The following is a 23,973-nucleotide window of genomic DNA, read 5'->3' on the forward strand; positions in this document are numbered from 1 at the left end:
CTGCAAACAAGAGAGCTCAATTACCCCTGTGGAGTAACTTACTTTCCTCTGTGGAAAAAAAAAACACAAAGCAGAATCTCATCTAAGGATGGCTACCTGTCTTTAAACCCTCTCATGACTGAAAATGTTTCTGGTTCTTGCTGTTAGTAATAGAAGCAAAAAGGACTCAGAGCTTCAAAAGGTTGTCTTTACCTCTAACACTGAATCAAATGCTTTAGCACCTGTTGGGGCAGCTATCAAAAGCTGCCCTCAGGTTATAGCACAGCCCTTCCATTTAATCTCCAGAACCCTTTAAAAAAAAAAAAAAGCCAAAAAAAAAAAAAAAGCCCCTCAAGTGGTTTTTATGGAGGTACTTCAGAAATGGGGGGGAAGGTGTCCCCTTGTAAAAAGATCAGCACATTCACACACAAAAAAAGAAAAAGTACTTCCACAATCATGAGGCATGAACTCTCCTTAGAGCAAAATGTGCCAGCTTCACTTTCCAGGCTCTGACAAGTTCAAAGTTTTGTGCTTAAAGAGACCTTCGATTTATCTTTCTCCTTCTAAGACAGTAACACAGAATGGAGAGGACTGCCAGCAGCTTTCAAAACCTATCAGTATTGTGGCACAAATGTATTAAACATACACAAGTAAGAACCTAACTAAAAATAACCAAAGAATACATCTTACACTTGTATTAATGAGAAAACAAATTGCGTATCTTGCCTAAAAGAGGTGGAAAGTTAGCTACCTCCAGGTTGCTTTATGTGCAATGTGGGGGCAATCTCCCCTACAGCAGTCAGCAGCCACCTAAGCAGGGGAAAATAAGGCTGCTGCTCCCTACAGTGCCTAGAAATAATGAGTCATTGGTCGCTCCACCCTTCCCCCTCCCCCCAAATGTTTGTTTCCATTTTTTGTTATTTTTGAGACACACGAGTTTAACGGCCCCCCCCCAAAAAAAAAAATAAATTACCAAGTTTTCTTCACTACAACAAGGACAAAATGTATCTAAAAATGGAAGTGGAGATTCTCGCATGACCTTATGAACTGGGATTCCATCACCACAATCCTTACAATAAAACAAAACTGGAAAAACAGAGAGATACATACCACTGTCATCCAGACAGAGATTCCTTTGGGCTCTCAGTCCTGCAGAGGTGCCTAGCCTTAAATTTAGCCTCATCATTTGGGTAGAATCTGAAATAGTTTGTTGCTTTTAGCCTTTGTAGTTTGGGAACGTCAGACGAACACTCATTTAAACACTCTTCAAGAGCCTCTTAACCTCACTGTAATTTCCTACCAATCAACTTTACCTGATGCTTTTAAGGACAAACTTACTATAGTGGTTTTAACAGAAGGATGTGAGGGAAATCCATGTGTATTTGGTAGATCTCTTAGACCCTTGGCAACACTGGCAATTTTAAATGCCTTGTGCAACTAGGAAGAGGATGACTTGTGACTTAACAGATGCTGGTCACATTGCTTAATACATTCTGGGAAGGTACTCAGATACTCTAGCCATGAAATTGTACATAGCTGGGGATTATCATTAGATGCATAAAAAATAAAAGAATGAGCAGTTGCACATTTTTCTTTGACTATTCAGATAACTACAGAGCTTTTTAAAAAGCTTCTCACTTTTCTTCTCTCTTACAAAGAACCAGTGATGACTACACATGCATGACCATATTATTACCAGCAACAGTCTTATGGTAATCAGGCATTCTGCAGAGATAAAAACAGGAAAAAGCATTCTTCTATCAAACCGGACACCCAAGATTTTGATGTCTGGCCTGTTAATACACTGCTACTCTGAAACATTCAGTGAAGCCTCCTGTACGTCCTGCTTTTAGTAGGTCTGATGCTTGTGAAGCTTTCCCATCCATGTAGATGGCTGTGTTAAGAGACAGAGCTCAGGATAAGCTTCCAGGCTGACAATACTGCAAGTTATTATTTCTCAGAAATTCTTATCCTCCATAGATTGCTATAGCTCAAACTCTGAGCTCTACAGTGTCCAGAGAACAGGATGGACTCACCAAAGGTGCCTTCCAACATTTACTGCAGCAAGAATGCAGTACTATGGCATGCAACTTAATGAAGTACTACAGCCTGCTTGCACCATCCCACTCAAATCCATCCATGGTAGAGACAATACTTATAACTGGCACTTGCTCCTAGATTTTAATACTGTTGGACTAGAATTTAGATGTTTCAGATCAGGTTTGAACATACCTTGGAAGAGCTCCTCCTGCAGACCTCCAAAGAGGCTTACCCGTTCATTCAAAGAAGAAATGGCACAAAGGTCCAAAGAAGTCAACAAGAAATTTGATAACAAAAAACCTAGCATTTAGAAACTACTCAGGCAGGCACCTGGGCTGCTACTAAGTTTTACAAGATTCATTGCACAGTGCCTTTTATTAAATCTTCAGGAAGAAAAGCCTGTGGAATCGACAACTTCTAGAAGATATTATCAGCAACACTAAATATGCACAAAAAGCTGAATGCTGTATGAATAAAGCCTAAGTACTTAAAAGCCAGCATTTAAGAGAAGGTATTCAGCTACAGTTATCACTCACACTTAAGTCAGTAAAATTAAATTTTTGCCCCTATTAGTCTGAATGCCTGAAGCACTTATTTTGAAATAAAGTTTCAGGCTGCTTTTTGGAATTGAGAAAAAAAAAAGTCCCAGTTATGTAAGTTCAGCCTGGTATGTGGGTTAATTTTAAATTCATGCATTTTCTGCATTACTGTTGGGTACAAGAAAAGCAAATGGGTGACTTCCCAGCAAGTGGGGCACAGATGCAAAGCTTCTGCATGTTAGTATTTGAGGATGTGATTGGTAAAAATTGTGAAAATACTTAAGGACAGCTTTGCTATGACTTGGATACTACTTAAAAAAGATTACTAGACAACTCAGATTTAATTTGGGTACAAGGTTGTGGGGGTTTTTAAGTGTAAAATTGTATAACAATAGCTAAATGTAAACAAAAAGTTTCCACTTTTTAAAGCTTCACAATTTAACTCTATATATTCAAAATAAAATTATATTGATACAGTTCTTAGCAAACATTTACACTTCATGAGGGTTACCCTAGACCATTTCTAGTTGGAATATTCTAATCTCTGAGCAGTTAAAGTTGAGTTTGGAAATTTAATTTTTACCTGTTTTCAGGAGTTTCTACCCATTTCAATAGGATATACAAAGGAATTGCTTTCTAAATTAAAAATTCTACTAGTATAACTGCCACAATCTGGTTTTGCCATGACTGCATCGCGAGCATCCATCTAGTACCCAAAGAGGCAAACACAGTTAAAAAGCACAAAAAATTTTATGAGTCAAGAAACAAAAGCAAAAGAAACAACCACACACACAGATCAGGGAGAAGTGCTTTAACAGTCTCCATCCAGGAATCTGTATCTTGTATTTCTGTACTTCCATCTCTACAGCTTGATATACAAATACCTTATTCCATATTTTACCAGGAAAACTGCAGTGTTAAGTTAATCATACCCTCAGGGACCTTGGGGAAAAATCCCTGCTGTCAAAAATTCACCCTTTTTGGATGGATATTTAAAGTTCCTTTTCAAACACAGAATTCAGGTTTTCTACTTAACATAAGTAATATGTAGTTTAGTAATATTTTATTATTTTAAAAAGTCTTCCAGAATCCAGAGTTTAGATTTTCAATGTTTATTATGAATCACATTCACAGTGCAATAGAAATTACATCAAAGTTATACAATAATCATACAAAGACTACCTGAAGCACGTACCACTCAGTAAAGCATACAATACCTGATGCTTAGGCTAGAAGTACTCATAACACCTGTTAGCAAGAAACTGAAATCAAAAGATAAATAACTGGATTAAGAAACTCCTTCATTATTTAAAACTCTTAATGTTGATAAGCAGGCTATCAGTGTAAAACACCAACCAAAGAAACAAACTAAACACTCTGCTCTTTACCAGCATGTAGAAAAGTTTTTCCACTGTTTCAAGCCTAGATTACTTTTCAGTTAACCATCCTGTCCTTCAGCAAAAGCCATCACAAAATCAGTTTAGCATTTTGCTTCCAGAGCAGGTTGATGGTACAAAAAAATAAACAAGACACATTCATATAATCACATGTCAGGGTATTGTATGCAAAGGTTTAGAGACCAAGATGGTCCATTATACTCACTGCTTAGATAAATTACACAATGACAGTTCTGAAGTACATTAAACAATATTAATGTACTGTCCATACCAGAAAAAATACATTTACTGTACGTGGGTAGAATAATTCCTGCAAATGTTCATTAAAGAGCTGTGCTAGTACTTTGGAGACAGATCTAAGACTGTGAGATGTTTTCAGAAACCTCTCCTCACACACAAAAAGAATCCTGGCTGGCTAAGCACATATAAATGGTAATATCCACTACCAGTCAGGTTCTGGTAGTGGTTTTATTTTATTTCACTTTGTCAAATTAAAAAATGTCACTAAAGAGACATTTTTCTTACTTTCAGTACACTAATGGCTTAGTGACTTCAGAATATATTATTCCTTATTTAATTTATGCATAACTTCGACAAGAGGGCCTAAGGACATATTCTCAATATATAGTTTAAACTAAGGGCATTTGCCAAGTAGCAACAGAATGACAGCTCAGAGTATCTCTTGGGCATGACAGAATTAGGAATTTCAGGATAATAGATTCTTTCACATGCTAATTCTAAAAAATTAGAAAGAGGTGTGCTTTTAGCCACCTACTTTTGAATCTCCAGAGCTGTGAAACTGATGAATCAAGATTCACTTTCAGTTAAGATACACAAGACCTTCCCTTTTGACAGATGACCATAATGAAGAAATCATTTTAGCACCTAAGCACAGCCCCAGTCCATTCAATGGATTTTAAAGGCTACATAAACTGGCAAGCCACAAGTTTAAATAAGAAATTTGATTTTGTGCACCTGCACACACACTCTGTTCAAGTATTACAGAGGGCTTGTAAACCAGGTCAAAAGCTTTGACTTTGTGTAGAAAAATCAGTGAACATGCAATATGCAAAACGAAATCTGTCATGTATTTAACATCCATATAGATTTGCATTCTAATAAGCACCCTTACTGATCACTATTCAAATGCATCTCCCAAAATGCTAGTAGCACTTTTTCAGTCTGTTATTAGAATTAGTCCAAAAATAAACCCTACAGCAGTGTGTAGTACTTTACAGCCAAATTTCCAGTATCACTACTGAGTGTAAAACTCTTCTGGGGTCTAGCAAGGAAGAGCTTTTTTCAATTACATCAGAGCCCTTCTCTGACTCCTGGTTGCTCTGTGTTTAGAGGGGCCAGCTTCTTTTCAGTGATGCTCAATAATAGGACAAGGAACAATAGATATAAGCTAGAACGCAGGAAGTTCCACCTTAACATGAGGAGAAACTTCTTTACTGTGAGGCTGATGGACCACCAGAACAGGCTGCCCAGAGAGGTTGTGGAGTCTCCTTCTCTGGAGACTTTCAAAACCTGCCTGGATGTCTTCCTCTGTGACCTGCCCTAGGTGATCCTGCTCTGGCAGGGGGGTTGGACTAGAAGGCCCTTCCAACCCCTAACATTCTATGATTCTGTGTCCCTTGTAGCAAACAGTAACAGTGCCACACACTTACACTGAGTCCAAGGGAACATCATGTATATCCCATATATGACTTGGGAATACCAGAGGTAGCTATATCACCAGAGATATGAGTGGACCTTAGAGCATCTTCAGCAAGAGTACTCATCCTCCAAATTCACATCACTTACCAGGATGCTGTTACAACTACTGTCAGCATAAACACTGCTGCAAACAACTCTATTCAAAAAAGATGCTGATGCAGAATAAGCCAGATGAGCATTTTATAAGTCATGTACTGCTTCTGAAAGCATGCGCTAAGAATTCATTTCAGACTAGGCTTTCAGAAAAAGTCCATGACTACAGCTTCCTCCCTGGCCCCCAGTGACGACAAATTTGCATGTGGGAAAACTCTGAGCAGCGAGTTTCACATAAATGCACTTTCTAAACAATTTCTACTGCATCAAATTTGGATCAGCATTGTACTTTTCAAATACATATTACAGTTTGATGTTGACCAGAAACATCAACAGAAATTTAGAAACCACTGTAAAAAGTTAATTAAAAAATCCTCCATTGTTTCTGAAGTCAAAATATAAGTTTCAAACACAAAGCACATGGGAAGCTATGCCTCTTATTCAGGTAATAGAGTATTAAAACCACCAATAGCTTTATAAAATGGATATATAAGAAATACAAAAAGAAATTACCAAACTTCTCAGATACTACTGCAATATTCAAGCCAAGTGACATCCAAGTGCTGAGATGAATCGTACGTGAACACCTTCATGTTAAACTTCACATTCCCATCTGCATGTCAGCAAAGTTGTAGAAATTGTCTACATCTTGAGATGCTGATGCCTTGCTCTCCGATACAAAAACCTGTTTTATTAAACAAGGAAATAGTTATGCTTCACTAATAAAGAAGTTCAAGAAGCCTTTTCTCATTCAAAGCCAGTAATGCTTATTTTTGCTTTTGCATTTCACGAGAGACACAACTCTGTTATTTCCACTGTGTGACAGAACAGTCCTGGCATCCTCTCAGCCCTGATGCATCCTCTGTTACCATCACTTGTTCCTAGCAGACATGGTAGCTGCAATAACCCTCACCTTCCACTGACAGAAGTTATAAAGTTTTGAGCTCAGTTATTCAGGGGTCACAGCTTCAGCTAGTGTCCATTTAGATGTATTTTGTTCAGTGAAATCAAACTCCGTGGAGGAGAAGGAGAGGAAACAAAAACCTTAGGCTACCATGAAACTTTCCTTTAACAGAAAGGGTGTGTAAGAAAGACTGCCTTGTACTATATTCATCTCAAAAAACTTAGTTACTTCTTCATGAGATGATTTTTAAAAAAAAACAACAAAATTTCAATTACATTTCCATTTTGCAAAATTGATCAACATGTGTCAAAGTCCAAGCTCTAGTTTCCAACAAATCAATTACAAATGCTTTAGGCAGCGCCCAAATAGTTCAGTGTAACAGACACTGTTGTGGCTGTTTATCATTCTCAACGTGCAAGTGATAGCCTCAAAAAAATCTTAAATTGACTTATTACTATCTTATATTTTCTATACCTGAAGCAGAAATCATTACTGTCTCAGCACATCAGTGTTGGCACAGCCAAGTGAGCTATTCTGAAGTGCACTGGGACTGTAGGAATGAGTTATTCCAGATGACTTCACTCTTACAGTCACCACTTTTCCACTTCAGCTCAGAATAACACATGAATGTAAACTGTGACAGTTTCTTCAACTGGTTTACTTAAACTATGTTTTAAGATTAATACCCCAATGGCTGGCAAATTTCTGATTTTTTTTTCCCAGACTGGGTGTGGTTAGTAGGTCAAGGGAGATTCTCCTCCCCCTCTATTCTGCCCTGGTGAGGCCGCATCTGGAGTATTGTGTCCAGTTCTGGGCCCCTCAGTTCAAGAAGAACACAGACAGCTTGAGAGAGTCCAGTGCAGAGCCACAGAGCTGATGAAGGGAGTGGAACATCCCCCTGATGAGGAAAGGCTGAGGGAGCTGGGTCTCTTTAGCTTGGAGAAGAGGAGACTGAGGGGTGACCTCATCAGTGTTTACAAATATGTAAAGGGTGAGTGTCAGGAGGATGGAGCCAGGCTTTTTTCAGTGATGTCCAGTGATAGGAATAGGGGCAGTGGGTGCAAACTGGAACATAGGAGGTTCCATGTGAATACCAGGAAGAACTTCTTTCCTGTGAGAGTGACAGAGCCCTGGAACAGGCTGCCCAGAGAGGTTGTGGAGTCTCCTTTGCTGGAGACATTCAAACCCACCTGGACACATTCCTGTGTGATGTGCTCTGGGTGATCTTGCTCTGGCAGGGGGGTTGGACTAGGTGATCTTTCAAGGTCCCTTCCAACCCCTAAGATTCTGTGATTCAGTGACTGTTGCTTGGATGCATGGTAGACTTCTGTTCCAAGGTATTTGAGAACATCTACTAATTATTTGGCAGTTGTTTGGTGTGACAGTGATTGGTACCATGGTCACAACAGTTGAATACCTTCTCTCAGCATCCTTCCCTACCAGGATATTACAATTTACATTCTGCACAGTATTTTATGAGTAAGTGAGACAGAGGAACAATACGAGAAATCACATTCAAAAAAGCAGAGGTGGTCACATGAGGAAGAATGTCAGAGGTAAAGAGTACAAATATACCTAGCCCACACAAATAGGATGTCTGCTTAAGTGCATAGCATAGAGCTCTCCTTGTAACACATCATTTCCACGAAACAGCTCAAAAATCTCTGGTAGTGCTACTGCTGAAGAACTTTTCTACTCTTACTAGGGTATCCACAGTTGTTTATTAGATTTATTTCAGAAACAAAAACCTGGTGAAATTAGGGTTATTAAGGGATTAATGTAATAATTTTAAGTTGTGGTTTTCAAATGCAAACGTAGCCACCTGCTTCAGAGCAGATTAATCTCCTTCAAAGTCTTACAGGATACATGTCTTCATAAGAGCTTTTGTGATTCTGTGTTGATCAAAGATACCTATAATTCTTTCTGAGCACTATAACAACTCTCAGACACGATAAGGGCAGCCAGCAAGGTGAAACCATTTCAGCATTCCTGAACCTTCTGGTAGCAATAAATCTGAAGCTTGTTACTCCCTAGGTTACTTCTGAATTATGTCCCATGAAAGAAATAAATTTTCTTTAAAAATGCATACTCATGCTATTCAACTATCTAGAGATCAATGCACAAACCTAGTGTTTACCAGAAGTTTTGGAGTTACATTTTGTCTAAATAAATATATATCATTCTCAGGAAGCCCAGAGTTCTGTTTCTTAATTCAATACAGCAAGTATTTAATAAGTGAGGTAGATTTTACTATTGACAGGCCTTAAGCATAAGTTTTAAATCCAGATGCAGTAAGAAATTTCACATTTGGAACTGAACTCAAATACTACAGATTGCCTTCAAGAACAACCCTTATTTCATAGCACAAAGTACACAGTCTGAGGTTTTCTGGATGCATCTCGGATCAGGGCATTCATAGTGTTATAATCACAAACAAGAGTCATTTTAATGAGGAAAATATACTATTTTATTTGTTCTAGTAATTAGTATAACTTCAGTCTTTGAATAGAGAAAAAGATCTAGGAGAACCCAGTATCAGCTTTGTTCTGTATGAAAAGAAATAATATGCTGACCTCACTAAAAAAAGCCACAGTAAGCTTCTGCTTAAGAGGCTATTTTTATGGTTAAATTTGCAGTGATGACTTTTGGGTCACAAGCAAAAATCAGTAATATCACAACACTGCCCAGATTACAGTTATAATATTCTCCAGGCTCAGAGAGCCAAGTTAAGGTCGCTACACGTCAGTTTTGTGCAATAGCAAAGACACACACAAAAAGCAAACGTTGGTGGCATGGAGGATGACTTATCAGAAGATGACTGTTTTCCAGAAACTGGGCAGGCTAGTTCTGAGTAACTTTTTCAAAAGGAACTGAAAGACAGCAAAAAGCTGTGCGGACACTATGTCTCAAAGACATTCTAGTCTTCTTTAAACAGCTGCTTGAAAGCAAAGGGTATGCCACTTTCTCGTTATCAGGAATGCTCTAATTGTTTCCAGAAACTTTCTCAAAACTATTGTCATTTAGAGAAATGGGGACAGCAAGCAGAGAGGACGTTGTGGTGTAAAGAAGCTACAGTAAAACAAGCTGACAGAAGAAAAAAGAAAAATGCCTTTGAAGGAAGGCATTCTGCAATAACCTACACATCAAAAATGAACCTTGAAAAAAGGTGAAAACCCATCACATCATCTTTTTCAGTGTTTAATATACTAGGACGTCACAAAACAGACTTCAGTATAAGAGTTGGAGCAGAGCTTTCCCTGCTGTATTTATAGAACTTGTTTTTACTACTGTGTGGAATAACAATTAAGGAGAAATTTCTATTTTCAACCGATAGGGGGATTTAGTACTCTTTCCTAGGGCAATTTTGCTTGTCTCTGACAAGAAACTTCAGTTTTGAGTACAAAAAAGCATTCAGATTTTACTATTCAGAAACATAAAACAATTATTCCGTATATCTATACTACAGCTTGACCATGAAGGATCCTAGACATTCTGTAACATTTTCTGCCAATAAAGCAATATAACAGCTTACCTTGGTCCCACTAAAAACATCATTTATAGTGCTTCGACATCCTTCCACAGCACCATCTCCATTGAACTCCAAAGAAACCACTGGACCTAGAAGAGAGTTTCATCTTAAATCAATACTACTTTTAAGCTTTGTGTTGAAACAGTAGATGCCTCAACCCATGCGGAATTGTGAAGCTCACAAGACCCATTTTATGGGTTTTGCTTGAGCAGCCATGATGCAGGATAAAGAATTAAAAACACTTAACCATAGCTTCAAAGTACAGTGTTAGCCGAGAAGAAAATATCTGCAAATTCCATGCTCATTTTTGCAGAGACTCTGGCAGGATTCCAGCTTTACTTCTTGAAAGGCAGCAACGGCACAAAAACGCCAAGGAGCGCAGGGCACCATGGAAGTGAGTCAGACTCTACTGCTCAAATAGTGAGCCATTTCACAGACATCTGGAGTAGGACTGAGTCATTCAGGCATTTCTGCCTCAGTCCCAAGATAGCAAACTGGCTGTTACTTAGACTTGTTCTCACCCACTATTTGCAGATCCCCTTTCTCTGGTTTAATTCTGAACGCATTATTTCTTCCCACATGAGTGCAAAACAGCCCTTAAACTAGACTGTCATCTGATAAGTACAATAACTTTTGCCCTAGTCTTGCAATGAGCATCATAGACCTCTTATGTTACCATGAAAAAAACTACATGTTACTACTAGGTTCAGGAGTGTGTATTGGGCTTTAGCATATAACAGACAGCAAGATGTCAGTATTTGTGCAGGAAGAGATGAAAAACAATTACAGTCAGATCAATAAAAAGGCTTTCAAAATACTCTGGCACTACACCAGTTGTAAAACAGAAATGTGACACTTGCCTGCTTTACACACATTTACACTGATTTGCTTAAATACACGTACAGAAAGACTGAACATCTAGGTGGTTGAGCAGCAGTGGTGAGAAGTTAGAAACAGTGTAAAAGCATGAGCTTCTTTTGACCACCTCAGACAGATCTGCATGTGCCACTGCTCCCGGGCTATGCGGTTGGACCACTAGAGGGAGGGCAGAGCCACAAAACACATGTGGAATAGCTCATTTCTGATGCCTTCAGGAATTTTGGCTGTTTTAAGGCCTGATTGAGGCTTCCAAAACTCATCTCATCTGGCTTTACACTCGTCCTAGTTTGAACTAGGATCAAGTCAATTTTCTTTCTACTGATTTTCTTTTTATTTTTCTTATAGTGAGCTCTCTTTTAAGCAGCACACTTCCTGATACCAACAGCAAGTTTTCCAGCTAGTGGACTGATAATGCCTGAAAGTTTATAATTACTGCTGGACACCAAGGACACTTTGCTTCGCTTGTTGAATCGATCTACTTCTTGGGAGACTAAAGGAGCAGAAGAGTCATATCTACTGCCCTCACATGGGGAAGGGAGGGCTAGACAGGGGACTGAAATTAGGCAAATGTAGTAGTCCATCCCATATATGCATCATTCTCAGCATAAATTCAGGGATCATGAAAGTCAAGCTTTCCTTCATCCATGGCTGGCATCCAGGGAGGACTCCATCTATCCATCTCCTTCATCCCCTGGCCTGTGTGTTCCTCACTCCTCATCACTCTCCCTTCAGCTCCTGTCTGCTCTGCTGCTCTCTCCAGAAATGGTCTGGGACTGCTTTGGGACTGCCTTGCAGATCAGGGGAGTGCAGTGGCAGCTGCTGGCAGTGGGTAAGGCGACAGGGCTTTTGTACACTCCTACATATATTGGTATATATTTGTACAGATTTTCTTTTATCATCAGTATTTCATTAAAGCTGTCTAGTTTAGTTTTCAATCTGGAAGCCTCTATCCTTATTCTCTCTCTTTTCCCTACCTGGGTGGGGAGGGGATAGAGAGCATTATTGTCATACATTTAATTACCAGTCCTGAGTTACACTGACAACACTGGACCATTTAAACACAAATTTCTCTTTCATTCCTGTTTCTTCTTCAGAACTCTCTAGTGACAGCTAGATTTCTGTATCAAGAAGAGAAAGAAAACAACACAAACTCACCTTTTTCAAGCAGTGGTATGAATTCTGATGCACACTGCTTGAAAACTCTGTGAGCATCCTCTGCCTTCATTAAGACTTCTTTAGTCTGTACCAGCTGAAAGCCTTTGCCCATCATCTGTCAACAGAGAAAGAATTCATGTCAAAAATGCTTCTAAAGCAGACACGAACACAGATACTCTGCTTGAGTATCCAGATTACACTGCAACAGACCCATTTTCCCCATACACATTAAGCCATGGAGTGAAGGGACCCTTTTTGCTCTTTTCAAAGACCATTTGCTTCTTCTGCATTCCTGTTTATTTTCATTCCATTCGTTCAGATTTTCTCCTCTGCCCTAGTGCACCTAGAGGAGTAAATGTGAATGGTTTTGTTTTAGATTATGGCCCAGGGTTGTATTTCTTTTCCCCACAATCCCTCACAAGCTGAAACTAATGGGAGATAAAAGCATTCAGCATCTGGAGTCAAGCAGTTAGTTCTCATTAGTCTGCAATAGTTCAGTCAAGCATTAGCTCAAACTCCCATCTATCCATTGCTGAAGTTTTCAATTTTGGAGGAAAAAAAAATAAAAAGTTACAAACTTTTGAACACACACAGCTTTTTTTTTTTTCAATTCTAATACAAAACCAAAAGCATGTGGAGAAGGAGCAACTGTATTTGTACTTCCAAAGCATCCATTAATCTACAGAGCAGTCAAATTTCCACAGAATCTCACTAACAAGTCTTTTAGCACATTCTTAACTCTAAGTTCTTTAGAACTACTACCACAGGAAAACACATCTATTATCCTCTTTACTGCAGAAAAAAACCAACCTGTAAGTATCATTATCTCCTTTCACTCAAGTAGCTGTTAGTAACTCAGTTCCATGAAAATTAAACTGTGGGAACAGAAAAAGAACACCCTACAGCTTTTGCTCCCTGCAGTTAAAAGCCCTGGGGAAGGACCTCTGCTGGTTGTGGGAATTTTTTTGTTGATAATAAAACTCTGGGATCAGCAGCTTTTGCAGATACTTCTCTCAGAAGCTGTAGCTCATGGTTACTGGCTCTGCTCTGTCATCCCTGGCACTCCAGGGTGCTAGAAGCAGCCAGCCACTCCCAGATTTTAGCCCTAAGAAAGCCCAAACTCAGACAAGGTTGGGAGCTGCTGCCTCATAGGGGAGAGGGTAAAAAAAATAATAAAAAAGTGTTTTAAAGCCAGCACCAGTTATTTAAGTAATCAAAGACAGCTGACCAGCCCTGACAAACACACTCTGCCTCTTCCAGAAAAGCATTCCAATACCGGATGGCAGAGGGGTTACAATTTAACATGTTAATTTTTTTAAGTGTCTGTTAGCACTGGAAAAATTTGCAGGACAGACTGTTTTGTTAGCTGTGACTTTCGGGGTGATAAGCTAACAAGTTAATTGGCTATATTCCTTTCACAAGCATTGCCAATCACTTACTCTACATTTGGCCAAGTTCATCAAATCAACTAGGCATTTTCTTCAGAATGTAGCTATGGTGTGCCGTGGTGGGAAAGTACACTGGAACTATTAGAGGACAGATGTCCCAGTCACAGGATGTCAGCTGCAAAACAAGTGTCTGATCAGATGAGCTCCAGTCTCTTACCTTCCTTTAAACAGTGCAGTCACTTGGTATGGTTAGTAGACAAGAAGAACTTCTGTGTTCTCCCTTCAGGGAGCATCAGAGGAAAGTTCAGGTAAAAATTCAAAAAGCTGAAGGCAGACAAAGGTCACTTACCTCATCAATTAACTTCCTGGCATTTGCAGTTGTGTAGTCACCAGCAAAAAACACGGCCAAACACGATTCATCACTGCTTTTCTGTCTCTGCCCTCGAGTTATTGGTATTATGCTCCTTGAAGCATCAGTAGAAATTCTGACAGCCTTCAGCTCCTCAGTGCTGGGCAGAGGGACATAATCTTGGACTACTGCATTCTCAGGCAAAAGGCCCCAATTGTTTTCTCCTGACACAGGGGTAAAGTCATGAATGTTGCTCCACGTGTTATTGAAGATACTCAGCCCAGCATCTTTAAATTGTAAAGCAAGCTCAGGATAGTAGTACTGGAAACATCCAAATTTCATACCTGTGGAGGATTCGATAATGGGCTGGGTGGCACAGCACAGGAAAACCTCCAGCTTTCTGCAGTCCCGAGTGCGAAACTGTTGGCAGGCCACTATGCATTTACAGTCTTTGCAGTCACGGAAAAACACGCTGCCTTTGATTGGTCCTAAAAAGATTTGGCAGTTTACACAGTCATCAATAGTGATTGTAGCAGAATGGTCAAATATGTAGATGCTACAGTTCTCACAGTCTTGGATGATGAACTGTTGCCCTGCTACTTTTCCAGGCAGTCGACCCACAGTTTCATCTTTAAGTCCGGAAAAAGTATAATCTTTGGGGTCAACCTGAAGGAGGAAGGAAGAAAAGAAAAAAAGGAACATGAAAGTCTTCACACACAGAGAACATTATAACGCTAGATGTCAATTGACTTGCATTAATTGAGGTAGCACTGAAATTGTACTGCCAGAAAGCTCTCCAAGGAGTGACGAAAGATCAGAAGAAGGTCTTCTAGATAAACTGCTGGAATGCACAGTATTGAGGTACCAGGAACAATTGAAACTACACTTTCAAGATGCTCCAGGGAAAAAAACAAACTCAGCTTGCCCTCTAAAAAAGAAAGGAGGTAGGAGGGGCTAGATTTCTCCCTGTTTCAACAAGGATGATGGTCCTGGGTATTATCATAATAACTGTAATAAATGAATTGCCCAACATGCTTGAAGATTCATAAAGCTAGAGATACACAGCATTTCCTTTTCAAGTCGCTTTCTTGGTCATCTTTTACCATAAACTCAATACATTGGAAGGAGACTTCGCTGCTTTCAAGCAGAAGCTCGTTTGTCACATTTGCAAACTACAAAGAACTTGCTTATCTGTGCCACAGCATTATCTTCTGCTAACAACTACAAGATTTTTGTGCTAACAGCAATGTGATTGTTTTAACTACAACCAACCAGCAAACATTGGCAAGGCTGGTACAGGGGACACATCTACAGACCTCTACTCCTCCAGCATCCTGCTGCCAGGGAGGGTTCACTTGCAAGAGGCTATGGTTCTCCCTGGGACTCTGCATTGTGGAGCAGAGCCTGAAGAGCCACAGAGCACCCAGGACAGTATGGGATACAGGTGACCAGCATTAATAATACAGCCAGTGCTGTTGTAACACCAAAGGAATCTGAGCTGGGTCATTTCTAGATTTACATGAGTCTCAAGACAATTACGTTTCCTGGAGCAAATTCTACTCTGCCCTCTTGTGAAAACTTATTAAAATAGCACTCAAAAGTATAAAAGTATCTAAGTACCTGAACTAGCCTAACACAGGATCACTTCACAACCTGCTATCTGATTATCAGCCCAAGGGCCCTAAATCTTGCCGTACCATAGTCAGTGTAAATGCAGTACAAGTTTCTGATTAGTCCAATTTGTAAGAAACTCCTTCTCTTCAGCATTTCAAACATCCATATGAAATTTAGAGACCAGAAAAAGGCATAAACCAGGATGAGCCCATTCCAGACATTCACTAAACCAGTTCAGCCTAGGTAGCCTTTGTCCAGAACAGCTAATGGAAGCTAAAAGGCTCTACCAACCAATATACAATGTACTTCTTCAGAGACAACCTATCTAACCTCCAGGAAGGAAACAAGGCTTTCAGCTGTATTTAATTTGGAAGATTAATCAATCTGAGATAACAAAGATGGCTTCCTAGAAATCTCCCTTCAATCATATTTAATACTACTAGTACATATCCAGGAAATTTAGTCAGAAGAGTTACTAATAAAATTGGGGGGATCAAGTGATAAGGGACACAGCATGGAGACTCAGACACACAGTATGATTAGCATTCAATCCCTCTAAGATCTTAAAAGTCATATATGGATCAAATATGCGACATTACATGAGATACATATATTCTCTTCATATTTGAAGGCTTACTGCCTTCAAAACAGGGTACAGAGCAAGAGTTTTCTTACAAAGGAGAAGTTCAGAGTTTCCAGAACTTGAAGCTTTTTTGAAAGCTGGCACCTAAGCACGTCCTTCTAAAGAGCTCTGCTCTGAAATGCTTCTGAAGTGCTAGCTTGCCCCACACAGCAGCCTTTACAAGGATGTGCAAAACTTGAATGTCACCTTGAAATTTTATTTAGGCCTAGGTGAAAAAACACTCATTAGCTGACACACAGCTTACAGACAGCTTCAAATGAAAGCGCCTGAGAAGGAGTAGTAGTTGAGTTTAATGATAAAAAAAGCCAGCTTGTTACCAGATTCAGAAGCTCAGTTTTATTTCCCTGACGTGGATTAAGAGTTCTGCCCTGATACAGCTCTTACTTCTCCTTTTGTTCACCACACTAGGGAGTTTACCAATTTCCTTTAATTTTGCTTTGCAGTTTTCCTTTCAAAGACCAAAGGTTTTTAGTGACTAACACTACCGTAACGTTTGAAGGGATTGAATGAAAAAGATCTAACATTCCCTCCCCCCACTGGGTTAGTGCCTCAGGAAGGAGAGGGTAACCCAAGAGACTGTAGGAGATCTGAATGTTTCACTTCCCCCAAGTAAAAGTAGTATGCCAGAGAAAGGGGCATGAAGGCAAAAACTGTAGTTTTGAGGCTGCATCCAACAGCTGATAATATGCTCATCACAGAGTTTCATGTTCAGTATCTCTGAAGTTTGCAGTTATCATCAAGAGGTTAATATTAAATCACTGTGTCCACCTTCCTTCCCCTGACAATCAGCACTAACTGCTTCTTAAGCTCTGTCTCAGCAACAGAGCAGAAAAGCAGGCTAGGAAAACCAGAAACAACAGAAGGTAACATTTGCAGCCTCATAACACCCTAACCAGGGCTATGTAGATTTCTCTACCCATTCATCTGGTGCAATTTTTTCTGTCAAATGTTCAGTATGTGACAGGTCAGCAGAAACCAACTGCTTGATAACTCATCTATTTATCCACTGCATTTGGATAAAGCTTCAAAGAACTTAGTCCAAACCCACCCATCTCACACAGAGATGCTTTACTCTCCTTCTCTTAATACATTTTTAATGCCTTTTTTCTTCCCCAGGCTGGTGAAAGTTGAAATTATGACAGTATTTACAGAGGCACCTTTTAATACTTTCAGCTGAATTTAAAAAGTTTTTGGAGTAGATGCAAGTTGTACATTAATAAATATGGGTATGGCTCAAGAGTTAAAGCCTCCTAATGGAAGTTGTATGTGCAGGTTCAGGAATTACTCAATAATGATCTAATATAACCAGATATGATGACAAAAAAGTAATCCCTGCTTACACAATATTCATCCCCCTAAACAGAGGTACAGAAATCTCATCTTTGGTTATCAGTAATGACATTGGTTATAAATTTGTCACAAAAGACTGGAAGACAAATTGTAAGGAGCAGGAATTTTAAAGGACAAAGGAGAGAAGCAAAGGCAAGCAGAAGTTTGCCACGGCTTGCTTTGAGCTCTAGAAAGTTCTGCTGCAACAAGCACAAGCTGGATTAAGCAGCTTTCCTTCCTGCAAACACTAGTCTTGCAAGAAGGCCAGATGCGAAGGCTGCAGATGACATGCATCTCTTCAGCCACCATTATCCAGTTCACCAGCAGCTATCATTTGGAAGACTTAGGAGTACTAGACCCTCACATCGTCAGTGGTAACTGTCCCTAGAATCACCAGGGATCCCAACAGCTTCTTAAACACTTTCTAGCATCTAGTTCATGTCTTAAGAAGACTTTTTTCATGGGGAAAGGAATTTTAGTCAGCAATTACATGCCCCCACAGAAACGAGAAGGCACTGCTGTTCTTAATGGATCTCCCCTAGTTGGCTGGGACTAGCCTGCTGAGCAAACAATAGTTTGTAAGGTCTGTCTAAACCACTTACACTAAAATCTTTTAAGTATTATTCTCAAAAAATCATTCCCTGTCTCTTTAAATCACAACAGATGGTGGTTCAGCTATAGATTTATATACACACAATGACATGCAACAGTTGGCTGCTGACCGAGTGACATTAAAAGCTGCAGCTATAGGGTAGGCACACAAACTTAAGAGGCTTTACGTGCTATTTTTGTCAGTAGGGGAATTAACAGAAAGGAAATAAGCAAGAAAAGTGCATTCCCAGGCCTAGACAGTTCTGCATATCTGTACTTGCATGGGTTTGGTGCCCTTAAGCACTGAGTTGCAACATCCTCTCAAGACTGCTTGCTGAAGTTACTCACCTCTGGCAGATTTTTAGATTCTTAGGCAACAAGGAAAGGTGGAACAAAGGACAGTATGTACAGGATCCAGTAACTAGCATACAGTTTTTTATCTTGAAGCATCTCCTCTGCACCTTGGCTTTATATGTGACTAATATAATAGTATGAACACGTATTTCATTCTATTCTTTGCAATCTTTCCCCTCTTCCAGAATACCTATCATAGTGTAAAACGTTTGTTCTCACACTTTTCTGAGCAACAAACCATTGCCAAATACTGCAGATAGGAGAAGTGGAAAAAGAAAGAAAGCTACTAGATGCCTATACCCCACTTAACTGGAAATATTAATTAATATGAACCTGCTGTCAGTTTCTTAGTTGACAGACTACATTTTGAGAAATACAGCAGTAGTTCTGGCTCACTGGGTAGCATAAGAGAGATGCACTGGATTTAAGGACAAAATGTTTCACTGTCTGTTAGAAAATATTTTTTTTCTAGGAAAAAAAAAAAAGGGGGTTTTATTTATATTCCAAAATAAAATATAAAGATCTAGATAGTTCAAGATGTCTGTCAGCTCAGACCATTCTAGCAGAATCCTTAAATGCAAGGTAACTAACAAAATACTATCTCTGATTTATGTAGAAAGTTATGTGTCTGAGTTTGTTTCTTTTAAAGAAAACACATTTGAACACAGCCATCACAGCCCAATATAGCAATGATAACTGCATGTTTCCCACCAGCTAAAGCAGTTATGTTGCAAGTCACCTGACATAAACAAAACCTTATGTGTTCCTTCTAAAAGAAAAAATAATCTGGGAAGCAAAGTCCCTCTAAGCTTTAAATGCCATTGCAATCTTAAGTAATCCTACTTCTTTATACATCAGACAAGAGCAAAAACAACACTGGAGATTTCTGTGTTTTTTCTCCTGTAGAGAAGGTCACAGCACATGGGTATAACTGCCATCACAGGACAACAAACTCCAGTGCCTGTCTATATATGCCCACACTCAGTTACTGCTGTAGTTATCACACTGGTCACGCATGTAAACAACATGAGTCACACAGAAGGCAGAAAGGTAGGAAAGGAAAACGGAGACCATGAGCAAAAATACAGTCTTGCATTGCAGGTGCAAACCTAGCTGAAGAAGGCTGAACACCACCAAGTTCCTCTCCCACGCCTGGTCAAAAGGGGACTCTTATGACAGCCCAATGACACCAACGCATGACAGGCTCCCAGGATGTGGTGCAGCAGTAACAGACTCTGTAATAAACTGTACTCAACATATTCTCCTGGACTAATAATCCCAGAGCAGGCAGAAGCTGAACACTCATCCTCTTCTCTCCCGTTTTCAGGATAAGCTGATCCTTTGATTCTTCTGCTGCACCCTAAGTAATTTTCACACAGTTCCCCAAACTCAGTGGTCAGAATTACAGAGATCTCAGCAGACCTACGATGCAGACTAAATGTTGTTAATTTTGCATACCTTAATAACACAGACTTCCTTCCTCACTTAAGTGAGGTGATGTCAAAATCTGAAAAGGCTCCTCAAATTCATACACTTTCCTTAACTTCAGTTTAACTATCAGCATCTTATAATATTTTGTATTTGGAGTTTTCTACCACATAGTCCGTTTTCAGGAGTATTATACAAGAGTTATATGGTCACTAGGATATTGTTGTATGTATTGTTGTATTTGGCTAGGTCTACACTAGTGGACAGTACCAATACTAACCACCTTTTGCCATCAGAAAACAAATTAATAGACTACACTAGTGGTGTTGTCCTTCAGAAGCAGAAGAAATAGCTTCACTAGAGTATTTCCTCAAGTTCAGAGCTTCTTCCAGCACAGCAGTCAGCTCTCAGTCATCTCTTTTCACATCCTGAACCAGACAAGCATGCACATGAGCATGCCTACATTTCTCTGTCCACAGTGTCAGCATGGCATTAGTTTACAGGAAGACAGCTGGAGTGTCTGAGCAGCAAGACTCACCCATCTGTAAGAATGTACAGAGGATAGCTTACAGGAACTGTAGACAATTGCAAAACCTTCCTAGGTAACCAAAACTGCATCACTAGATTGAGAAACACATCCTCAACCAAGATGGCACATGGACACATTCTTAAAAGTAACAGGAAAATAACATCAGAAGACCACTAGCACATCTGTTGACCAAGTAGAGGTTTTCAGGGGTTCAGAATGAAATTCAATGCATGTGCTAAACAAAGAGGAGCCTTTATGCCTCAGGTTTTCTGACTGGCTTCAATACAACTTTGCGCACAAAAAATTTGCAATTAATAAATATATGTCATGCATCAGAAATGAGAACGCAATAGACAACAGGATGATGCATCAGAGACAATACTTAAAACTACTCCATTAACACTGACTTAATGCAATCTGGGATCAAAACGTTTAGTGCATTAAGTCCTCAGTATTCATTTACCTAAGACCAGGTTTCGTGGTACTGCTTTCCTGGTTTAATGTACTAAGCATATACCCAAAATGCCAATGAAAGGTAAGGCTGCAAAGAGCAAGGGAAATGGGCTTGAACATTAAGTAGCCGATCTTGAGCTGTACAAAAGAAGATTAAGCTGCTAATTCGACTGCTTCCACAGTTCTGTAGCACAGCCCAAACTCACTCATTCTTCTGGTTTCTAAGAGACTTTTACAGAAAAGGAGGAAGTTGCTGTACATGCAACATACTACATGCTTTTTTTTCTTCACGGAGATGGATCCTGGGTGCTCTAATAGTCTCAATTGTCAGCCTGAACCTACTTCCAGCACGTTAACAACAGTCATCTCCTTAGCAACAAGGCTGGCTGTTCTCTGAACCAAGTACTTCTTTCTAAGCCCTGACTTTTCTCCTGTTAGTTCCAGGGGTAAAAAGTCTTGCATCAGCTGAGCTGTTGCTTATTAATTTGCTCCAAGATTAAATACTATCACTTCAAATGCTCCTTTAGTAATGTGCTTTTGCAGAGAGCTCAGAATTGTTCCACTACTCTGAAATCCGGTCTCAGTGTAGCCCCCCCAGTGAGAATCACCTCCAAACAAGCAAGAAGCTGCCAACCCTTCCCTTCTCTTTCCAGCACGGCACTGCAAGTACCCGCTGGCGAGTCAGAGCAACAAGCCTAACATAGCTCAGCCACCTTTATCCTCCTCAGGGAACTGACTCCTCCGGGCTATACGCGTGCTTTCTAGCTCATCTCCATCTGAACGTGTCTTAGTCTTCTTGGAAGACTTAAGGGACACCCTTAAGCACCTAGACAAGTTTAAAAAAAAAAAAAACAACAAACAAGTTAAGCATTCAGCTAAGTTCACACATCTTCTCTTCTATACTTGTAAAATATGGCCTAGAGGTTTGGGGATTCTGTATGTTAAAACCACATCAATTAAGCTTCTGGCCTGCCCCCTTTTCTCCCAAAGGTGGCTGAAGAGCAGGGGAGACCTCGGGGGGGGCAACGATGTCATGATGGAGTTAGGAAGTGGAACTTTAAACCAGGATGAGAAGAAATGCATTTCATCCAGCACTTCAGTGCTTTCCTGCTTGAGACATTCAGGGCTGCCTTCGACAGCTCAGGAAGCAGCAGTGGGAAGGTATTTGTCTTCGTCTGCCACCTCAAGGGCTGATGGGCTAGTTCTATTTCCTCGAGCTTTTTTTTTTTTTAAAAAAAGACAAAACAAAATACAAAACAAGGAACGAACACAGCCCAAAAAATCAAACACAAAAAAAAACCCCAAAACCCAACCTCAGCAAGCCAGCAGCGCCGAGAGACGAGCAGGAAGCGCGCACGTCACGGACGGCCAGGGCAGCAGGCGCGATGCCCGGCGCGGGGCCCGCCGCTCACGCAGACACCAGGACGTCGCCACCGCACCGCACCGCACCGCACCGCACCGCTCGGCTCGGCTCGGCGGCAGCCCGCACCCGCACGGCTCCGAGCCCTCCCGGAAAGCCCGGGCAGACAAACCCGGCACTCGCGGCGGGGCCACCTCCTGCCCCGTGAGCCGCCCACCCACCGAGGCCACGGCCAGCCCCCCCAGCCCCCTCCGCCCGCACAGCGCCGGGCTGCCTTCTCAGATCCTCAAGGAGCCGGGCGGTACCTTGGCTCGCTGGTCCCAGCTGTACCGCGGCGCCTTCCCCTCGCCGGACGCCGCGTCTTTGCCGCTCTCCCCCGCCGCTACCGCCTGCTGCTGCTGCTGCTGCTGCTGCTGCTGCTGCTGCTGCTCGCCCTGCGCCGGCTTCCTGCGGCGGGAGAAGAAGCAGCCCATGGCGACAGCGCTGCCGCCCGCCCGCCCGCCCGGGGAGCGCCTGCGAGGGCGGGAGCGGGACCAGCCTCCCCGCCCCGCCCCGCCCCGGCCAGCCCCGGCCAGCCCCGCCGCTTCCGGTTTCCCCCGGTCTCCCGGAGCGACCGCGGCACTTCCCGCCCCTCCGGGAAGGGAAGGAAGGGAAGGGAGGGCTGTGGGGGGCGGTGTAGCGGCCGCCCCGTACCCCAAGGGTGTGTGTGGGGGTCCTTGCCGAAGGGCTTTTCGCGAGGGCGTGGTGTGGCAGGACGAGGGGGAATGGTCTTAAACTGGAAGAGGGGAGAGGTAGGTTAGACGTGAGGGGGCAGTTCTTCCTTGCGAGGGGGGTGAGACGCTGGAACAGGCTGCCCAGGGAAGCTGTGGCTCTTCCTCAGTAGAACAGCCCGGGGAGAAAAGACGGAAAAGCTCAAGGAAAAGACAGGAAGATCACCTGCCACAGGCAAGACGGACCCAACTTGGGGAGAATTATTTTTTTTTGCCGATTAAAAAAAAATAGAGTTGGATGGCGAGAAACATAGACTAAATGAAAACGACACCTTTGCCCACCCTACCCTTGATCAGCTTCACCCCCTCCATTGCCAGCTCCTCTACCTCCCCACCACCACCCTGCAAGCCGTGCAGGGGAGTTGGGGAATGGAGGCTGCAGGCAGTCCCCAGCGGTTCGTCTTTGCTGCTCCTGCCTCCTGACCCTTCGTTCCAGCATGGGTCCTTCCACGGACTGCAGTCCTTGAAGAGCTACTCCAGCATGGCCTCTCCATGGGCCGCAGTTTCTTTAGAAAATACCCGCCTGCTCCGTTATGGGGTCCCCCTTGGGCTACAGTGTGGATTGGATATCTGTTCTGGCATGATCCCCTCCATGGGCTGCAGGAGAATCCCTGCCCCAGCACCTCTAGCACCTCCATCCCCTTTTTTCTTCTCTCGCCTTGGTGTTCACATTGCTTTTTCTCTCGCACTGCTCTGCAGCATTTTTGCCTTTCCCTAAGTTTGTTTTCCCAGAGGTGCCACCAGTGTTGCTGAGGGCTCAGCTGTGCCCTGTGGTGGGCCCATTGGAGCTGTCTGGAGGGGGCTGTGTCCAGCGTGGGGCAGCCCCTCTCAGAGGCCACCCCTATAGCCCCCTGCTGCCAGTGCCCAGCCACTTTCACCTAGTGTATCCCCATTTACAGGACTTTAGAGCTCTTTTATGTAAAATAAAGGT

General features: G+C 41.6%; 2 protein-coding genes across 2 annotated transcripts in view; both read right to left on the reverse strand.

Annotated features, from left to right (window-relative positions):
- Window positions 1-23,973, reverse strand: part of LOC127380048 (regucalcin) — a 132,502-nt gene that overhangs the window by 90,734 nt on the left and 17,795 nt on the right. The gene's annotated exons all lie outside the window — the stretch shown is intronic.
- RP2 (RP2 activator of ARL3 GTPase) lies at window positions 3,655-22,746 on the reverse strand. The gene is made up of 5 exons (XM_051608452.1): window positions 22,578-22,746; window positions 13,972-14,637; window positions 12,235-12,349; window positions 10,204-10,289; window positions 3,655-6,452 (listed from the first exon to the last, which is right to left on the reverse strand). The coding sequence occupies exons 1-5, from the start codon at window positions 22,743-22,745 to the stop codon at window positions 6,369-6,371; spliced, it is 1,119 nt and encodes a 372-aa protein (XP_051464412.1). The 5' UTR covers window position 22,746; the 3' UTR covers window positions 3,655-6,368.

This window comes from Apus apus, chromosome 1, assembly GCF_020740795.1.
Source record: "Apus apus isolate bApuApu2 chromosome 1, bApuApu2.pri.cur, whole genome shotgun sequence".
Classification (NCBI taxonomy): domain Eukaryota; kingdom Metazoa; phylum Chordata; class Aves; order Apodiformes; family Apodidae; genus Apus; species Apus apus.